The sequence below is a fragment of the Rhinatrema bivittatum genome, chromosome 5 (assembly GCF_901001135.1).
Source record: "Rhinatrema bivittatum chromosome 5, aRhiBiv1.1, whole genome shotgun sequence".
NCBI lineage: Eukaryota > Metazoa > Chordata > Amphibia > Gymnophiona > Rhinatrematidae > Rhinatrema > Rhinatrema bivittatum.
The window spans coordinates 112,593,541-112,611,798 of NC_042619.1; the positions used below are offsets into that span (position 1 = coordinate 112,593,541).

General features: G+C 38.0%; 1 protein-coding gene across 1 annotated transcript in view; it reads left to right on the forward strand.

The window, feature by feature from the left end:
* UFM1 (ubiquitin fold modifier 1) overlaps positions 1–13,398 on the forward strand; it is a 77,954-nt gene extending 64,556 nt beyond the window's left edge. The window contains exons 4-6 of the mRNA XM_029602746.1: positions 2,825–2,864; positions 3,653–3,685; positions 12,066–13,398. Coding sequence (XP_029458606.1) covers positions 2,825–2,864; positions 3,653–3,685; positions 12,066–12,133 — 141 coding nt within the window. The 3' untranslated portion in view covers positions 12,134–13,398. The remainder of the gene's footprint in view (positions 1–2,824; positions 2,865–3,652; positions 3,686–12,065) is intronic.
* Positions 13,399–18,258: the final 4,860 nt, after the last annotated feature.

Below are 18,258 nucleotides of genomic sequence, written 5' to 3' on the forward strand. Positions count from 1 at the left end.
TGAGTGACTGAGGTAAATGAGCAAGGGGAAGGGGAAGGGAGCGTAAAGAACATGACTCTGCCACTGCAACGCATGGCCGGGTACCACTAGTATATCATATGTCACAGAATGGTTTCTTTAAGATTACAGTTAGAATGTGGTTTTTCATGTGCCTTCAAGATACCGGTAATTGTAATATTTTATTCTGTGTTTTGGTATTAAATATGTGGAATCCAAAATTTTAAAATAAGTACAAATTATAGTGAAATTAAAAAAAAAATGTAAATCACATTGGAATTTATAGGCATTAGAACAGACATGACTAGGGTAAATCATTGTAATACCCAACCAGCCCTCCTCGTGAATTATGCCACATCTAAGTGTGTTAGCCAGTCATAATAGATACTACCGGCAATGATTGCCTTCCTTGCCTTATGATTAATCGTCAGCTTTTAAATAACAAGAATATTTAGAATCTGGAAGGACTTAAACGATCATTTTTATATGCACAAAAAACCCCCTAAAAAATGTTGATTAAAAGCTGTTGTTTTGATATATAACCCTCTGTTTATAACACAGTAAAGCAGCGTTATAGGGTAAATCATTTCCAGCTATATTGTCTTGGACAAATGTCTGAATTTTCATTACATTAATCTAACTTCTCCTCTTCCCAGTCCTCTCTTTCTGTAGCTGCTCCTGTTGGAGCTCTGCTTTTCTCTATCTGTTCCTTAGTTGTACTTAACAAATATTATCTGAATATCATGTTAACCACTGTAGGTACAATTTAAATTACTGGTTCTAGCTATACCAAGCCTTGGTGACAGCGTCCATTACATTTGCAAACCTCATCCCCTTAAAAGCAGAGGAACAAATCATTCTGTAAAACAGTGAGTCATGTTATTAATTCCAACTTGCAACAAAATGTCTCATCTGTCCTTACTCCCTTGTGTTTTGTCAAGAAGGGTATTTGGCACATGTTAAAATTTGGTCGGTTTGTGCACTGTTGCTTTGCATCCTTAAGTAAACCTACATTCAGGATTAAAAAAAAAAATGAATGTGGGTTCACTTAAGGATACACAAATATCCCAATAAAGTGTTTTCTGTCCTCTTAGAATGCCCCCATGTCTAGCTTGATTAACTTTAAGCATTACTGGATTTGAAATGCCATGATATTGGCTGTTCGTCTGTAAAGCAAAGAGCAGTTAGGAAATGAGTTTTGATACCACAAGAAGCCACTTATCAAGTACGAGCATGTGAATCCACAAAAATAGCCTACTGTGTGTTGAAAACATCGCCAGTCTGTCACTTTCTTAGGCAGGAAAATGATCATCTTTTCTTCCAAATTATTTTACTTGTTCTTGGTGTGCCATCCCTTGGGTAATTTTTCTGAGAATCATGCAAAGAAGAAAATTAATAAAACATAGTATAGGGTATCTACTGTATAAAGAGCTATCAAGCATGCAGTAATGGATTAGTTCAGTAGCAGCTGTGCACACTGCTTTCAGACTCTCAAGCACTGGAGTATTGTGATGATTAAATGCAAGAGATGTTTTTCAGGGCATAGCCAAACCATTCTTTTGATAGGCATATTGACTGTGCAGAGCTGCGTCAGGTACTGAGCTGCTTCCACACGGAAGTGAAACCAGTATTTTTGCATGCAGTGTGAACACTGCTAGGATAACAAGTCCAGCCTCAGCTGGTCTAGAGATCTGACACTACCTTTCTCCCCCCCTCTTCATTTAATCAGTGTCTTCAAGAGCCCCCTTCTGTGCCTCGCTTCTTAGCCGAAGTGGTTCTTTGCATGCCTTATTGTCTGCTTCAGTGCCATAGCAGTATCACTATGTGAAGAAGCAGAGTCATAAGAGACCAGGAGCAAGGCAGCTGCAATCCATCTCTGTACCTATTATATAGTTTTACATACTTTTACATTCTGGGAGCTGACTACAATAATGCTTTTATACCACTGCAGAGTGATTTTGCTTCGCTTGCATGAAAATGTATTATGTATTTGTCTTCTGAGATAAGTTTCATTGTCGTCATATGCTGAAATGATAATACAAATGATACATAAAATTCATTGTAGTAGTTAGTATAGGCATACATGCATTTATTGGTCACGTTTGAGAGCAGAACATGGAAACTTATTTGTGAACAGGGAGAATAAATGTGTCCCAGTGATCAGTTGCCCTTTATTATGATACATAAATATACACAGTTAAACAGAGGCAGCAGCATCCATACTGAATTATATTTATAGTGTACATAGCATAATCCATGGACCTAATTCTTTTCAGGTATATAGTCATATATATTTTTGAATATGAAGGAAGATATCTATTATTATTGCCCTTGACAGAATAGCATTCAAGCTTCTAGTATTCATTTGCAGTTGTCTTTTTCTTGGTGAATAGGTGGGAGTGGGGATATGCTTATAACTAGTCATTGTGATATCCAGAGAGAATATTCATGTTTTATAACTTGATTTACAAAGCTGTTTTCCCATAGACACAGAAGGGGAGAAAAGCCTTAGTATAAATCAAGCCCTCAGTCGTTCTCCAGACTGTTTCCTTGAACCTGGTTAACCAGCATGCTCATCATTTCATGAGATTGTGAAAAGTGTTGTTAGCACATAGAAATCTGATAGTTGAGTAACCATTTTAGACAAAGCAGTGCAAACAGGCATAAACTGTAATTTGGACCTGGAGGAGAGGGGGTAATCCAAGGAAGCTTACTTTTACAGGTTAAAGGGGGAGATGAGATATGTGCTTCTTTAAAGATTGTAGCTGTGCCTTGTATGTTATTTATGCTTTAGTTAAATCTATTATTTACTTTTTGTCTCTTTTAGTTCAAAGTACCAGCAGCAACAAGTGCCATTATAACAAATGGTAAGAATATAATGTTAAAAATGTGTTGCACCAGAAGCTAAAGGATGCTGCATGTCAAAGTAGCCATTGTTGAATTAAAAAGCATAAAATGTCACTTGAAAAGTGGCACACAGTTGAGTGATGCATGACATTATTATTTACCTTGCTGTGTGGAAACTGAATTTTCTGCTCCCTCTCTGTTTTCCTGTTGTTCCCTTTGCTCCTTTTCTAAGCAAAGTTACACAGTTCTGCTTTTCACATTCAGCTTTGCTTCATGTCATACCGCAAAGAGCAGAGTGAAAACAGAATAACTAATCTCTGCAGAGAGAAGGATCCAGGCAGAACACAAAATTGAATTTTAAACTGTAAAATGTCTCCTAGATCTATCCTTTTTATAAGAAATAGGGTCAGGCTGAAGAAGGACCCCGGGTGCTATTCATAAAAATCTTTTCAGTCTGGCAAAGATTCAGCTTCCCTTTCACTGTCTATATTGATGTATTGTTGCTTTCATTATATGAGAAATTGCTTTGCATGCATTTGTATTTTAGTTTATAAATCCATGACAATTACTTACCATTAACCAGTCTCCTATGGTTTTCAATAGTTCATTTTGTTACTAACAATATTTTAAACAAAGGTTTTAGACATAATTTTCTTTTAGATTGATATTTTGATGTGTGTATGTTCAAATTACTGTTGAAGTTTGCTTCTGCATTAAACAGAACTACCGCTGACAGTGCTTTTTTTCAGAGCTGAAAGAATAATAAAACTTACACAAATGTAAGCATCTATACATTTTTCTTCCCTAGATGGAATAGGAATTAATCCTGCACAAACAGCCGGTAAGTTACTTCCCAAAATTCAAACTAAATTGTGCTCCCACAAACTTATTTTTCTTATGGTCACATTTTAACAGATTTGTTTTTGAGGTATTTTATTTTATTTTATTTCTTTTGTTGGGGTTTGAATGTGCCTAGATTTCTAATTTATTGTCAGTTGGAAGATTTTGGCTCTGAAACCTCTATCTACCTTGGGTTGTGAGCCAGAAAGAGAATGCACACTTGAGTCTGCAGGTAAACATTTCAGTAATTGTCTGTAATACAAGATTCATGCATTTGCAGCCAACTGGAAGCATGAATTCTGTTGACTGCAAAGCAGAAACTGCAATTTTTCTTCAGTGAGAACAAGTAGAATATGGACTTGATTTAATAAATTTTTCCCCCATGAGCACAGAATGGGAGAAAAAGCCTTGGTAAATCAGACCCTAAGAACCATCATCAATTAAAAAACAATATTTCTCTGTCGACAAGCAGCTGTGGCATTGGTGTCGTCAGCAAAGTTTTACCGAGCACAGGAGTTCCTGCACGCATGTGCTGCCTTGTGAGCTCTTTGCTCTTTCTTCATCTGAGCTACCGCACAGACATGTCCCATTCTCTATCTGAGATTTGTCTACCTCTTGAGGCCTGGTGCATCCTTGTATTTTCTACCTTGTTGCTAAACATTTTTCACTGCTTTTTGGTTAGCTCCTCCAACAGAATGTTTAAAGTTCTAACAAAAAGCTGGAGAAGCCAATGTCCGAGAATCCCATGATGATCAGGTTTTAATAAGAGGTGTATAAAATGAGTGGAATGGAATGAGTAAACATCAGTTGGTTGTTTACTCTTTCATAGAGTACAAAGACTAGGGGACACACAATGAAGTTACTATGTGATACATTTAAAATTAATAGAAGAAATGGAGCAAAGTCACCTTTTCTACCTAGACCTGAGACTATCAGGATATTGTGCGTGTCATCAGTGCAGAGCACGAACTTCAAGGCATAGTCTTCACACCTGGCATGGGAAACCATGGTGCCATCTGCAGCACAGGAGCAGAGCACTTCGGCCTGAAAGCTCAAGAGTTCTGCTGTGGATGTGAAGGCACAGAAGGAATTGCCAGTGCCAGAGAGTTGTTCTTCGAGAAGTGACGACCCAGTCGATATGGAGAACCTGAGCCAGCCACTACTGGAACTGTGGTGTCGAGCTTTTCTTCAGCCTTGCCACCAACTCAGTGAGGACAAGCCCATCTAGGTTTCTGAGGAAGTTGTATCTCCTCCAATTCCAGCTCAGAGAGTCCCCCCCACCCACCCAATCGGAGCCCAATTATCAGACTTAGTGAAGAATGTATTTGCCTCCTTTAACATTTGAAGACAGGAGAGGAGTTAGAGTCTCTCTCTATCCAAGATGGACGAAATTTTCTGCATAGTGTGCCTGCTCCAAGTCCCACACCAGTACATACTTCACTGCAGGAGCTGCTGGAACTAGGTGTAAGCCCTCACCTGGAAGAGCTGGATTCTCATTCTCCTCCTTGAAACGTGTCCCTTCAGGAAAGTGGGCTGTATCCAGTTTGTTCTTTCTGGATGTTGCTCCTCTGGGCCAGTAGAGGTTTCCTATTCTCACCAGGATCATGGCATAGTGTTCCCCATTAGCATGACAGTAGCTTTGGACAAGAAGTTTTGTTCACTCTCTTCTCCCAGTAGTTCACTCTGCAATTGGTGGGGCTGGGTTGTATTAAGTAAGCACTTTTGTTGTACATCTCTCAGCTTGGGACTTCCCAAGCGTAATGGCAATTCATGCTTGCTTGTCGATGAAAAAAGCAGTTTGCTTACTGTAAATAGTGTTCTTTGTAGACAGCAGGATGAATTAGCTATTCGTAATACCCACCTCAGAAAAGCTTACGCTCTGAAAGAGACTGAATGGCTCACAAGGCAGCATGTGCATGTGGGAACTCCTACACATGCTCAGTAAAATTTTGCTGAGCTCTGTGAGCTGGATCCATGTTGGTGCCTTTGGATGACAATAACCACCTATGACTAATTCATACTGCTATCTACAGAGAACCCTGTTTACAGATAAGCAAATTTGCTTTCCATAGGTACAGAATGAGGAAAATGTCCTTATAAATAAGGGCCTAAGAGTATTAGGAAAAAATGCCTATCTGTGATGTTCCATAGCAAAACTCACCCTCTAGCTTTGTTCGTTTAGATGTGAGGAACCTATTCATGAAACTGTAGAGCAGTAGTTCATTTTAGGACAATAATAGTGACAGGTTGTAGAAACTGTGGGTTGGACGAAGACTCACAGAAAATAGCTGGGTGAATATAGAGAGATTATATAAGAAGCAAAATTAGTAGTTTTCAAAGTCATCTTGAATCTTTGAACACTAATAGTATAGTTCAGGAACTTTTAAAGCATCTCACTCTTCCCCCCCCCCAGATCTTTCTTTGCAAGAGGAGATGTAGAGAACCCCTCTAAGGATTTATTTTTCTCCTTAAAAATGTTTTATTGTTATTGTTTTCCTAACTCTTGTGCTGGCTCCTGCTGACAGGTTTTTTTTTGCAGCCTACCACTAGGTATCTGAAGAATAAAAAGAACCACTGTATTGCTTTAGGTGGTAATTTTCCAGAGTGATACAATTAAACAGTTCTGTCCACATGACACATTGTGAGTAGCAGATTGTAAATTAATCTGTTTCTAGGACATGGTGTGAATACTGGAAAAGGATTTAAAATATTTTAATAGAAGAGACAAATCTTGGTGATATTCCCAGATTTCCTGCTTTCGTTATGCTCTAGAGAGGAAAGTGGTAGTGGTGCAGGGAAGAGAGATGCTTTAAATTGTGACTACCCACTTTTTCTCCCTTATATATCCTCTTCTTTTATGATAAATAGAAAAGGTCCCAATGAACTTCTTCAAAAGTGTAGAATTTTTATATTTTGAATCTTGAGGAGTTCCCTTTCACATTCACTTCTATTTGTTTTATTTTAAATTCTGCTGACAGGGTGCATATCATCTAAAGCAAAGTCAGGCCTGGACCCCACACTAAGCCAGTCCATAACATGGTGTTTGTACACAATCAGTGGCCTTTTCTCCCTTCCCTTTTCCTGTGTGGCCTCTGTGAAATTCCCAGCCAAAACTCCCTGGGCCATACAGGATTCTGAGCTGGGGGGAACCTGGGTAAAGTGAGCACCTTAAGCAGCCAGTCTCGCACAGTATCCATTTTGTGTTGTGTGAGTCAACAGTGCCTGAGTGTTTGGTGGTTTAGCTTTTAGTCTTATTTTGTCTAGCAAATAGGCTCTGAATATGTGTTTTGTTGATATTATTTGCTTTGTTTGTCACAGCGGGTGGGTTACCCAAGCCAAAGACAGGAGGTGAAGTTTGAATGATGATAAATGGAGTCATCCCCTACGGAGGTTCTTTATCCCATGAAGGCCAGGGGCCCTCTCGGGAGGGATGCACTTCAGGTCACAGGTTGAAGGCAGCTGGTGGGTGCCTTGGGAAGTCTAACAGCATGAATTGGGTACAGCCATGCCATTAAGGGGGGGCACTCTAGCTCGAATAGAGCAGGGGTGCCAGGAAACAGACCTAGCTACTATTGCAGCAAGCCAGCTGACCTTGGAATTGATTGCCCAGCTAACAGTGGTCAGTTGGGAACCATAGATTGGTACTTTAGCTTCTGTACAGAGAATTATAATAAAAAATAAAACTGCAGCTTTTTCATCTCTCTTTAGACTCTTGTATTAACTGTTGAATTGGGATCTGGTGGGAAGGAGGACATGATTGGCAATATTATATGGAAAATTGCCCCAGAGGGCCCCAAGGCTGTTTTATTATTGTTTTCCTGTTTTGTATAATTGTAAATGTTTAATGCTGTACTTTTTGTATTATTTTATAATTTACCTTGCTTTTTGGAACTTGCTATAATAGTACTTAAGTCTGAGTAAATAAAAAAAATAAGGTTGATTCTGCCTCCGTCACCATATTAAAAATCTAAAATATTTTAAAGAAAAAAAGTTTACTTCATATGGTTCTTCCTAAGTTTTCCATTTTTTTTTATATTTAAGGGAAGATGGCATAATCAACAGGGAGCACTGCTATATAAACATTTAATGAAGCTGCTATTCATTGCTCATTCATATTTACTATTGACTTGCATAACTCATTCATGACTTTTTCTCCTAGCACTTTTTCTAGGTTACCTAAATCATTGGTTAAGAAAAAATATTTTCTCAATTCATCTTTTAGAAAACCATAGATAGCGATTAATAAAAACATGCATAGAAGTCCATATCGAGTAAGCCGGTGAGCAGTGATGTTGTTTGCCTACAGTTAGTTGGATAACTTGTCATGGATATTCAGCAGGACAAGTATCCTGCTGAATATAGTCTGTGAAAGTTTTCCAGGTACAGAAAGCCAGATAGTTTTTAAAGCTAATGGCTATATTTGAATATAATTGTTACTTACGGTGTCAGTAAGTGCAGAGAAAAAAGGCATCCAAAGAACAAAATCCTCTCACACACAAGCATATGCTCTTATATTTGAAAGACTAACATAATCTTATAGACCTTCATAATAGGCACTACTGGCCCAAGTAAAAACTACCTTCAGTTGCCATATGCTTGCTTGATTATTGGTCTAGTCCACCATTCCAACAAAAAATGTGAAAAAATAGTTTTTTTTGATTGCAAGTAAAAAAAAAATCAAACTTATCTGATTTGATGTTCTTGAGTGATGTTCTTCAAGGATGCATCATCTCTGTTAAATAAACCCCAACACGGTCCATGTTTCGAATGAATATTTTGCATCGGGGGGGGGGGGGGTACATGCAATGTATCATGTGAAGATGCTGACAGAATCAGTCTCTCATGTGTATAAGGATACATTGCACTTATCCCCTGATTCAGAATAACCGTTTGAAACATGGACCGTGTTGGGGTTATTTAACAGAGATGCTACTTCCTTGAAAAACATCACTCAAGAACATTAAATCAGATAAGTATGATTTTTACTTGCATTTAAAAAATTACAGACTATTGGAATGAAGAACTAGACCAATAATTAAGCATAAAGCATAAGATATACCATGCTGGGTCAGACCAAGGGTCCATCAAGCCCAGTATCCCGTTTCCAACAGTGGCCAATCCAAGTCACAAGTACCTGGCAAGTATCCAAACTTTAAAAAGAATCCATCCTAATTATGGCAGCAAGAAGCAGTGGCTTTTCCCTATTGATTAATAGCAGTTTATGGACTTCTCCTCCAGAAACTTATCCAAACCTTTTTTAAACCCAGCTACACTAACTGCCTTAACCACATCCTCTGGCAATAAATCCCAGAGCTTAATTGTGTGTTGAGCGAAAAAGAATTTTCTCCGATTTGCGTTAAATGTGCTACTTTCCAACTTTATGGTGTGCCCTTTAGTCTTTGTATTATTCGAAAGAGTAAATAACCAATTCATATATACCTGTTCAAGTACTTTTATGATTTTGCAGACCTCTAAAATATCCCCCTCAGCTGTCTCGTCTCCAAGCTGAACAACCTTAACCTCTTTAGCCTTTCCTCATAGGGGAGCTGTTCAATACCCTTTATCATTTTGGTCACCCTTCTCTGTACTTTCTTCAGTGCAACTATATCATTTTTGAGATGCGGTGACCAGAATTGCATACAATGTTCAAGGTACATTCTCACCATGGAGCGATATAGAGGCATTATGACATCCACTGTTTTATTAGCCATTCCCTTCCCAAAATTCTGTTTGCTTTTTTGATCGCCAGAGGCCACTGAGCTGATGATTTCAATGTATTATCCACTATGATGCCAAGATCTCTTTCCTGGGTGGTAACTCCTAAGATAGAACCTAACATTGTATAACTACGGCAAGGGTTAGTTACACAATGTTAGGTTCTGTCTTAGGAGTACTGTGTATAATTCTGGTCACCACATAGCAAAAGAGATATAGTTGCACTGGGGAAGGTAGAGAGATGAGTGAACAAAATAATAAAGGGGATGAAAAGGCTAAAGAGATTAGGGCTTTTCAGCTTGGAGAAGAAACGGCTGAGGGGGATATGATAGAGGTCTATAGAATTATCAGAGGTCTAGAAATGGTAAATGTGAATCGGTTAAATACTGTTTTGGATAATAGAAGGACTAGGGGGCACTTCATGAAGTTAGCAAGTAACACATTTAAAACAAATCAAAGAAAATTATTTTTCACTCAACACACAATTAAGCTCTGGAATTTGTTGCCAGAGGATGTGGTTAGTGCAGTTAGTATAGCTATGTTTAAAAAAGGTTTGGATAAGTTCCTGGAGGAGAAGTCCATTAACTGCTATAAATAAAGTTGAGTTAGGGAATAGCCACTGCTATTTCTACGGTCTATTTTAAAAGAAGCCACACATGTCCATGTGTGGGCAGTTCCCAGCACACACACATGGACGCACCAATTTATGACATGCACGCGCATGTTATAAAATCCAATGCCTGCGCACACATGTGCCGGATTTTAAAATCCATGTACGCATGTGCGGACGGCCCACGACTCGTGCATGCAAGGGGGAGGATTTTATAACCTACGCACGGCAACGCAATCGGGCCTCCCCCAGTTCCCTCCCAGTCCGCTCCAATTAAAGAGCGGACTGGGAGGGCTAATGGCGCTGTCCCGGCTCGCCCCCCCCCCCCAGGCCCGGCACTTCTGCGCATAACCACCGGTATTTGCGCTCACGGACCTCTTAAAATTCGGCCATTAAGGAATAGCCACTGCTATTACTGGCATTGGTAGAATGGGATCTACTTAATGTTTGAGTACTTGCCAGGTACTTGTAACCTGGATGGCCACTGTTGGAAACTGGATACTGGGCTTGATGGACTCTCAGTCTGACCCAGTATGGCAACTTCTTATGTTCACCATTAGCTTGCAAAACAGCTTTAAAATGAGCGGAGTATTAACACAACAAATTTTGAAATCTGTATGATTTTTCAAATATAATAAGACCAATTCCAAATTTCAATGCAAAGTTTTGGTGGAGTAATGTTGCTGACCACTTTCCTTCAACATTAAACTCTCCACTCATCCTTAATAATAGCGCTTTATTTTTCGGCAGTATTCAAGTCTGGAGAGTTTCCGTTACCCCAAAAATCAATGTCATTTTATTTAAGCAGCTCTTGCATGGCACTAGCTCACATGTAAGGCACCTTGTCATGAACAAAAGTAGCTTCGTCTACTACCATAATGTTTTCCAGATCACTCAAAAAATGGGATAACATTTTCGGCTAAAATCATATTCTGAAAATAGGCGCCATTCCCAAGATTTCCCATATTTTTTGATTACCCACAACATTTTCTTCACTGTAAACATGACAAAAATACGAGTACAAGCAGGGTTTCTGACAATTTGGTGATATTGTTCCTCATAGCTAATTTCATTCAAAGTGTTTGACCAAACTTGATAATTTTTAAATTTGGTTTTCGAATCGACCAAATGAAAAATTTGTTGGAAGCCGTTAAATGAAGGAAATCCTCTTCATCCCAATTTCATAACCAATTCGTCAGCCAGATCCTGCATGGATATGGGCTTTGGTTTTAAGTGGTTTTTTGAAATAACATGAAACGCATACCCAGCCCTGTCTCTATATCAATAAACTTGTTTCTCAATCAAATTTTTACCTCCTCTCGTCCAAAATTGTTTGTGCCATCTGCTAACAGCTTTTATTCTGCTTATTACTGAAATTTTCAATAATTTTTGGGATTTCTTGAAACAATTTTAGCAGTGATCCATCACCAAATTCCATAAAACACTCATCAGGAGTTTTGCCCCATGTCCTTTCAACCCAGCTTTCACTTCAACCTAATTTTTCAGCAATCCACTTTTTGGTACTAAAGGTTGCTCCATCATCATGCGCCTCATGAAATGTAATACACTTAATACAGTCAAGCTGAAGATGTTTTTGGCTATCGTACGTTCTGGCCATAAATAATAAATTTAAGTAATGTGTAAGGTACTGTTAAATTTGAAATTGAATGGCCTGCAACATGATACAAAGATTATATTAGCTGGATAATCCATTGGGGCACTGGGGAGGGGAGACAAAGGTTATGCAACTTCCGATACATGTGGTAGAACTACCCGTATACTTTGCAATTGCGCAGGCTACTCAAAAATTGCCCATTTAGATAATATTGTAGTCTCAGTGTCAGCTAATCTGATTGTAACTTAATAGCCACAACATCTGTTTCAGTCAACTCTGATGAGAATTTGAAGTACGGTACTGTATGTCTTCTCCATTTAATAGTCACTTTGAATATTCTCGTGGACAGTTAGATTTGACCTGGATATTCCAGGAGTACTATGGTCTTCACTTATTCATTTGTAATTTTGACTAACAGCTCATTCTTGTTTTTGTTTTTAGGAAATGTTTTTCTAAAACATGGCTCAGAACTACGGCTTATTCCCAGAGATCGTGTTGGGAGTTGTTAACAACTACGGAATGGCTCTATCACCAAATAAAGGGATTAGTGTTTTGTTCAACAGAAAAATATTTATTTTTGAACTGTGCATTCATCCTGAATCACCAGCTACATTAAAGCTATAAATTAATGCCCAGGGATATAAATTCAGCTTTTCTATAGCCTTCTGTCAGTAGAATTTGTCCGAAGTAAGTCAATAGAAAAATGCTGTCCCATGATGTTTTATGGTTGGCAAAATATTGTTCCTGTTGAAAGGATCTTTTCTTCTTGTATTGTGACTGAAAAGAAAAGAAATATACAGTCTTAGCTCTGATTTTATTATAAGCATTTCCCTGCAAGGCATACAGTAAGAAACTTGGGCAACATTTTTTTAAGCTCTGAAAGAGCAATTTTCAAGGTCATTTACCATGGTAAATAAAGTTTCCCTAGGTAAATTAGTCTGTTTGAAAATAACCATCCTCTGTCCAGCCAAAATTATGTGTGGGGCTTCCGCAATGCAGAGACTGAGAGGAGGCAAAAGAGAAACAACGCATGTAGATTAGATTTTCAATTCTACATGTTATGTCTTACAGCACATTTTTGCCCCCTGAAAAAGCAGGTACAAAGTCTGCAGGTACTGTGTACTCTTTGAGAGGTTTTCAAAGAAAAACTGCTTGGCTAAATTAGCAAATTAGCTACAGTGTCTTTTACCCACGGCCCGTGCAGGTGGTTGGACCCTCTGAAAATTGACCCCCTTAATAGTGTATTATAATTAAAGCTAGTAAAATGTTATTGAAAATAGTGTGGCCATCATTTAAAAAGATTTGGAAGATGAAATATTAGCTGTGGGATCATAAAAGTATTTGGTGGCATATTTATACCAATTTTGATGTAATTGAAAATTTTGGTATCAATGAGAGTGATTATACAAAGCTCTATGTCAGTTTTGCAAGTTTCAAAATATTTTATAGATTCTAAACTAATTTGAATGCATCTGTATTATTAGTTGCTACTCCATTTACTTTACTAGTAAGCTAAAATAACAAAATCTTACTTTATAGTAAACATATTAGCATTTTGTGTAATAAAGAGTCAGTTTTCTAGCAATTGGATATGTGGATCCTAAAATATGTCTGTTCTGCCCAAACTGTAAACATACTAGTGCTCCATATTTTGATATCATTGCCTACCTCTGTCTTCTTCTATGGAAATCCAAGCTGTGTTTTAAAAGCTAAGAAATCCAGAAACAGCAGGGCTGAGAAATAAAGAATTACATGATTTTTTGGCTCATTTTAACTGCAAATTGCACATTTTTATGTCAAGAAAAGAATTGTTTTTGTTTGTCTCTATGTTGAGCTGATAGTTAGAAAGTTATTATTTTGTGACAGTTGTACAAGTAAGCATTTGTCTGTATGGAGAAGCAAAAAGCTACTAGTTACAGGGTTTTTTTTTGTTTGTTTGTTTGTTTTACAGAAAAATACAAAAACATATTGGACATATAACAATATGTATTGCTGCTACATATTTCTAAAGAACTACTAGATGTATGTAGTGCTGTACAGATATGCATAAGAGACAGTCCCTGCTCTATGGAGCTTATAGTTGGTCAAGACAAACACACATGTCAGGAGTCTACAAGAAATGTATTTATTATAGAGAAGTGGTTAGGATATAAAAGCTTAGGGACAAGTGGTAAGAAGGAGCACAACTTTGAAACTTCTGATCAGTGGCAGCACAAACCTTGATAATTGGCACTACTGCTTGCATAGCCATTACAGGTCTTTTAAAAAATTGTTTTCTTACTACCAATTTTATTTTTGGAGACAGTCTGACAAGCACTCTGTAGATATGTAAGAGAGAATAAAATAAATGGGTAAAACGTAAAAACTTCCTCAGTTACATAAGAACATAAAAAATGCCATACTGAGTCAGACCAAAGATCCATCAAGCCCAGCATCTGATCTGTGACAGTGGCCATCCAGGTCACAAGTGTCTAGTAGGATTCCAAAGAATGTGCTCAGAACCAAGTATAAGCAGTGGCTGTCCCAAATTTACATGGCTACTAATGCTTTATGGACTTTTCTCCAGGAACTTCTCTAAACCAGTGGTTTTTAACCCAGTCCTTGAAACACACCTAGCCAGTTAAGTTTTCATGATATCCACAATGAATATGCATAAGAGAGATTTGCATGTAACTCTTTATAAGATCAGAAGAACATAAAAACATAAGAAATTGCCATATTGGGTCAGACCAGCATCCTGTTTCTAACAGTGGCCAATCCAGGCTACAAGTACCTGGCAAGTACCCAAACACTAAGAAGATCCCATGCTACTAATGCCAGTAATAGCAGTGGCTATTCTCTAAGACAACTTGATTAATAGCAGTTAATGGATGTCTCCTCCAAGAACTTATCCAAACCTTTTTAAACCCAGCTACACTAACTGCACTAACCTCATCCTCTGGCAACAAATTCCAGAGCTTAATGATGCACTGAGTGAAAAAGAATTTTCTCCGATTAGTTTTAAATTTGCTACTTGCTAACTTCATGGTGTGCCCCCTAGTCATGCTTAGTTATTGTGGATATCCTGAAAAACCTGACTGGCTAGTTGTATTCTGAGGACTGGGTAGACAGACCCTGGTCTAACCCATTTTTAAACCCAGCTACACTAGCTGCTTTAGCCAAGTCCTCTGGCAACAAATTCCACAGTTTAATCATGAGCTGAGTGAAAAAAAGTACTTTCTCTGATTTGTTTTAAATGTACTACCTATTAGTTTCATGGAGTGTCCCCTAGTCGCAGTAATTTTTGAAAGGATAAAAAAATATTCTGTTTACCCGTTCCACTCCAATGAATATTTTATAGACCTCTATCCTGTCTCCTCTCAGCAGTTTCTTCTTCAGGCTGAAGAGCCCTAACCTGTTTAGCCTTTCCTCATAGTGGAGTCATTCCATCCCCTTTATCATTTTGGTCACCCTTTTTGGTACCTCTATATCTTTTTTTTGAGATAGAGTGACCAGAACTCAGTATTGTAGTTTTATAACAGAGGCATTGTGATATTCTCATTTTATTTTCCATTCCTTTTCTAACAATACCTAACGTTTTATTTGTTTTTTGACTGCTGCTGCACACTGGGCCAAGGATTTCAAAGTATTGTCCACAGCAGTTCCAGGATCCTCATCCTGGGTGCTGATGCCTAATATGGAGCCCAACATTTCTTAGCATTTAGATAGGTGGATCCAGAATAAGTGGGGTCATGCACCTCTACCAGCAAATGGAGATGGAGCAAAACTGACTGTGATGTCCGTTTTGCTGCGTCTCCATCTGCTGGTAGAGGTGCATGACCCCACTTGATCTGGATCCACTTGTTTATATTAAAGAAAAGGAAATTATCAGGTAAGTAGTAATTTTTTATTGTATACCTTTTACTTTGAATTATTGTTCCCTCTATGCAGTACTTTATTCCTGCCCACATAACATTTCATCTGCCATTTAGATGCCCGATTCCCTAGTCTCACAAGGTCCTCTTGCAATTCCATGCAATCTGCTCGTGATCTAACAACTCTGAATAATTTTGCCACATGCTAATTGTATCTCCTCCGTCTTCAATCTTGGAGAACCTCAAGGCAGAAGGCGACTGGACATCCCTCCTGCCCATCTTGGACCCCTGTGGACAGGGTAGGTAGGGGCCAGGTTGGTTTCCATCCCTGGGACTTTTTTGGGGAGGGTGAGGAGGGAACAGGGGGGCCTGGAAGGCCCTATTTCAATTTTTGTTTTTTTTTGGGGGGGCATCTTTAAATTATTTTGTTTCTGCAGTGATACCCTGAAGGGGGGGGTAATAAACACTTTTGAGGCTGCACACCTCTAAATATAATGGGCCGGATTTTCAAAAGGTTACGCGCACCGGGCCTATTTTCAAAAGGCCCGGCGATGCTCGTAAAGCGCCGGGTAGCGTACGCACCTCTTAAAATCTACCCCAATATGTCCAAATTTCTGTACCAAAGAAGAAAACTAAGCATCACAAAATTTTTACACATCTTGTACATTCAAAATATGTCATCTTGTAATATCCATATTTCTTTGTAAACATAGTGTTGAACTAATCTCAGATGTTGTCCTTGTGTCATAGTCTTTTCCTCAGTGTAAACATTTTAAGCTGCTCTAGTCTTTAATATTACACTCCCTCAAATTAATTATGTGTTGCACCTTGCTAAGCTATACCCCTTTTAAGATAGGGAGATATAGGTCCAATCCAGTTAGTCTGCCATGCTGGAGTCTGTGATCAGTACCTAGACTCTGCTTCAGATTGTGGCAGTAGGAGCTAGGTATACTAGAGAGCTAACACCCATTCCAACTTTAGTGCAACAGCGACACCTATGAGTGGGTTTCCAGGCACACACCAGTTTCTGACAGTTTTGAGCTATGGCACCTTACCAAGGACTGTCTATACCAAAAACAAAAGGCTGGTTTAGGAAAGAAGGATGATGATTCTGAATTGGAGGAAAATCCCATGGCAGTAATGAATGAAGCTATCGTCCAAAAAGGAAATATCAACTCAACTATTGTTCAACCAACAATGCCACTCACCAGAAAATGTGTCAAATATTAAATTTGATAGGTTTTTTAATTAGGTTTTTTTTTTAGTAAAATTATTTTGCCGCATCATCAAGCGTGACAGCGTACCCACCTGACGTTGAAACCGGGGGGCCGCCCGGTCTTCTAATCACCTGTGGTCTCAGTCTTTTTTTCTTTGTGAGTAATGAATGAAGCCCATGGCCCCTCAAGTTCCTATGCCGCCATAAATAATTGTGACCAAGGTTGGGCTGTAAGTTTAAATGGGGAGGAAGGCAAGCAGTACTAAATATAAAGGAAGCAAAATTGTACACTATACTCCAAGTACCATTAAGTAGGATCTTATACAGTTAAATTAAAAAAAAAAAACACTATATATACACAATTTTCCCACTTCCCTCACTGGAAAATATCGTTGTCCAACAAGTTCTATTATGATGCTATAGTAATTCTTTGTAGCAGTGAATGTTGAATATCATTTTGTTTTGTGTACCGGATAGAATACCTAATGCTACAATTTTGAGACTATCCATTTGTTAATGAATAAAGTGTAATAAATCTAGTATATAATGTAGGCTGAATTCAGAGCTGTTATTAAGTTAGTAAGAGCCAGAACTGTTGCTGACTCGCTACAGAAGAGGGTTTTAATTAGTCATATAAAGAATATTCATGCGCTTCTATCAATATTCTATTCTTTCTCATATTTGGAATAGTGGCCATTAATTAAAATCTTCCTTTGATTTATATGGGACTGTATTGGTTATATTGTATATAAATTCATAAGTAGCTTTTGCTGTTAATCAGCCTAGGACAGCAGCACCAGACATAAGTTCCAGAAATCTTTACAAATTAAATAAAAATTTCAAATTGGTGCTATTGCACAACTAAACTTACCCAAAGAAGTATAACTATTGTTTCTTTATTACAGTAATCAATAAAGGAAACTAAGAATATTATGAAATTTCACACATTTTAAGTGGTAGATGTAAAAGCAAATAAGTTGGCCGTAATGCTAGTTATTGGCTGAATCTAATACACTTTACAGTGCCTGACCTATTATTTGACAACCAACTGTCTAATAAGATAGTTTCAATGGATGATCATGTTGTTGGGTTTTTGTTTTTTTTGTTTCATTTTAAAAACAAATTGAAACAAAATGGGAAAATTTAACATTGTTTCAAACAAATGTAAAGCCCTATCTTTTAATAGCTTTGTCCATGCCCATATTAGATTGGAAAACAGCCCCTTTTTTATATGTATTAATTTTCACCCCATAAAACTAGTGCTACAGTACTACAACTGGGATTTTATTTATTTATTGAATAAAATGAATTAGTCACTTTCCAGATTTGGGATAACATTTCGCAAAGTGATGTACAAAGCTTGAAACAAGCATCAACAACATAAAATTAATAAACAAAACCATGCCATCCTCTCCAGAGTTTAAATTCCTTCACAGTCAGTAGTCCTCATCTGTGCCCCACACCACTATCTCCACATAACGTAATCATTAAACATCTTTAGTTTCTTCCTAAATCACATCAGATCTGTTTATGCTTCTCTTCAATGGTAACTTGTTCCACAGCC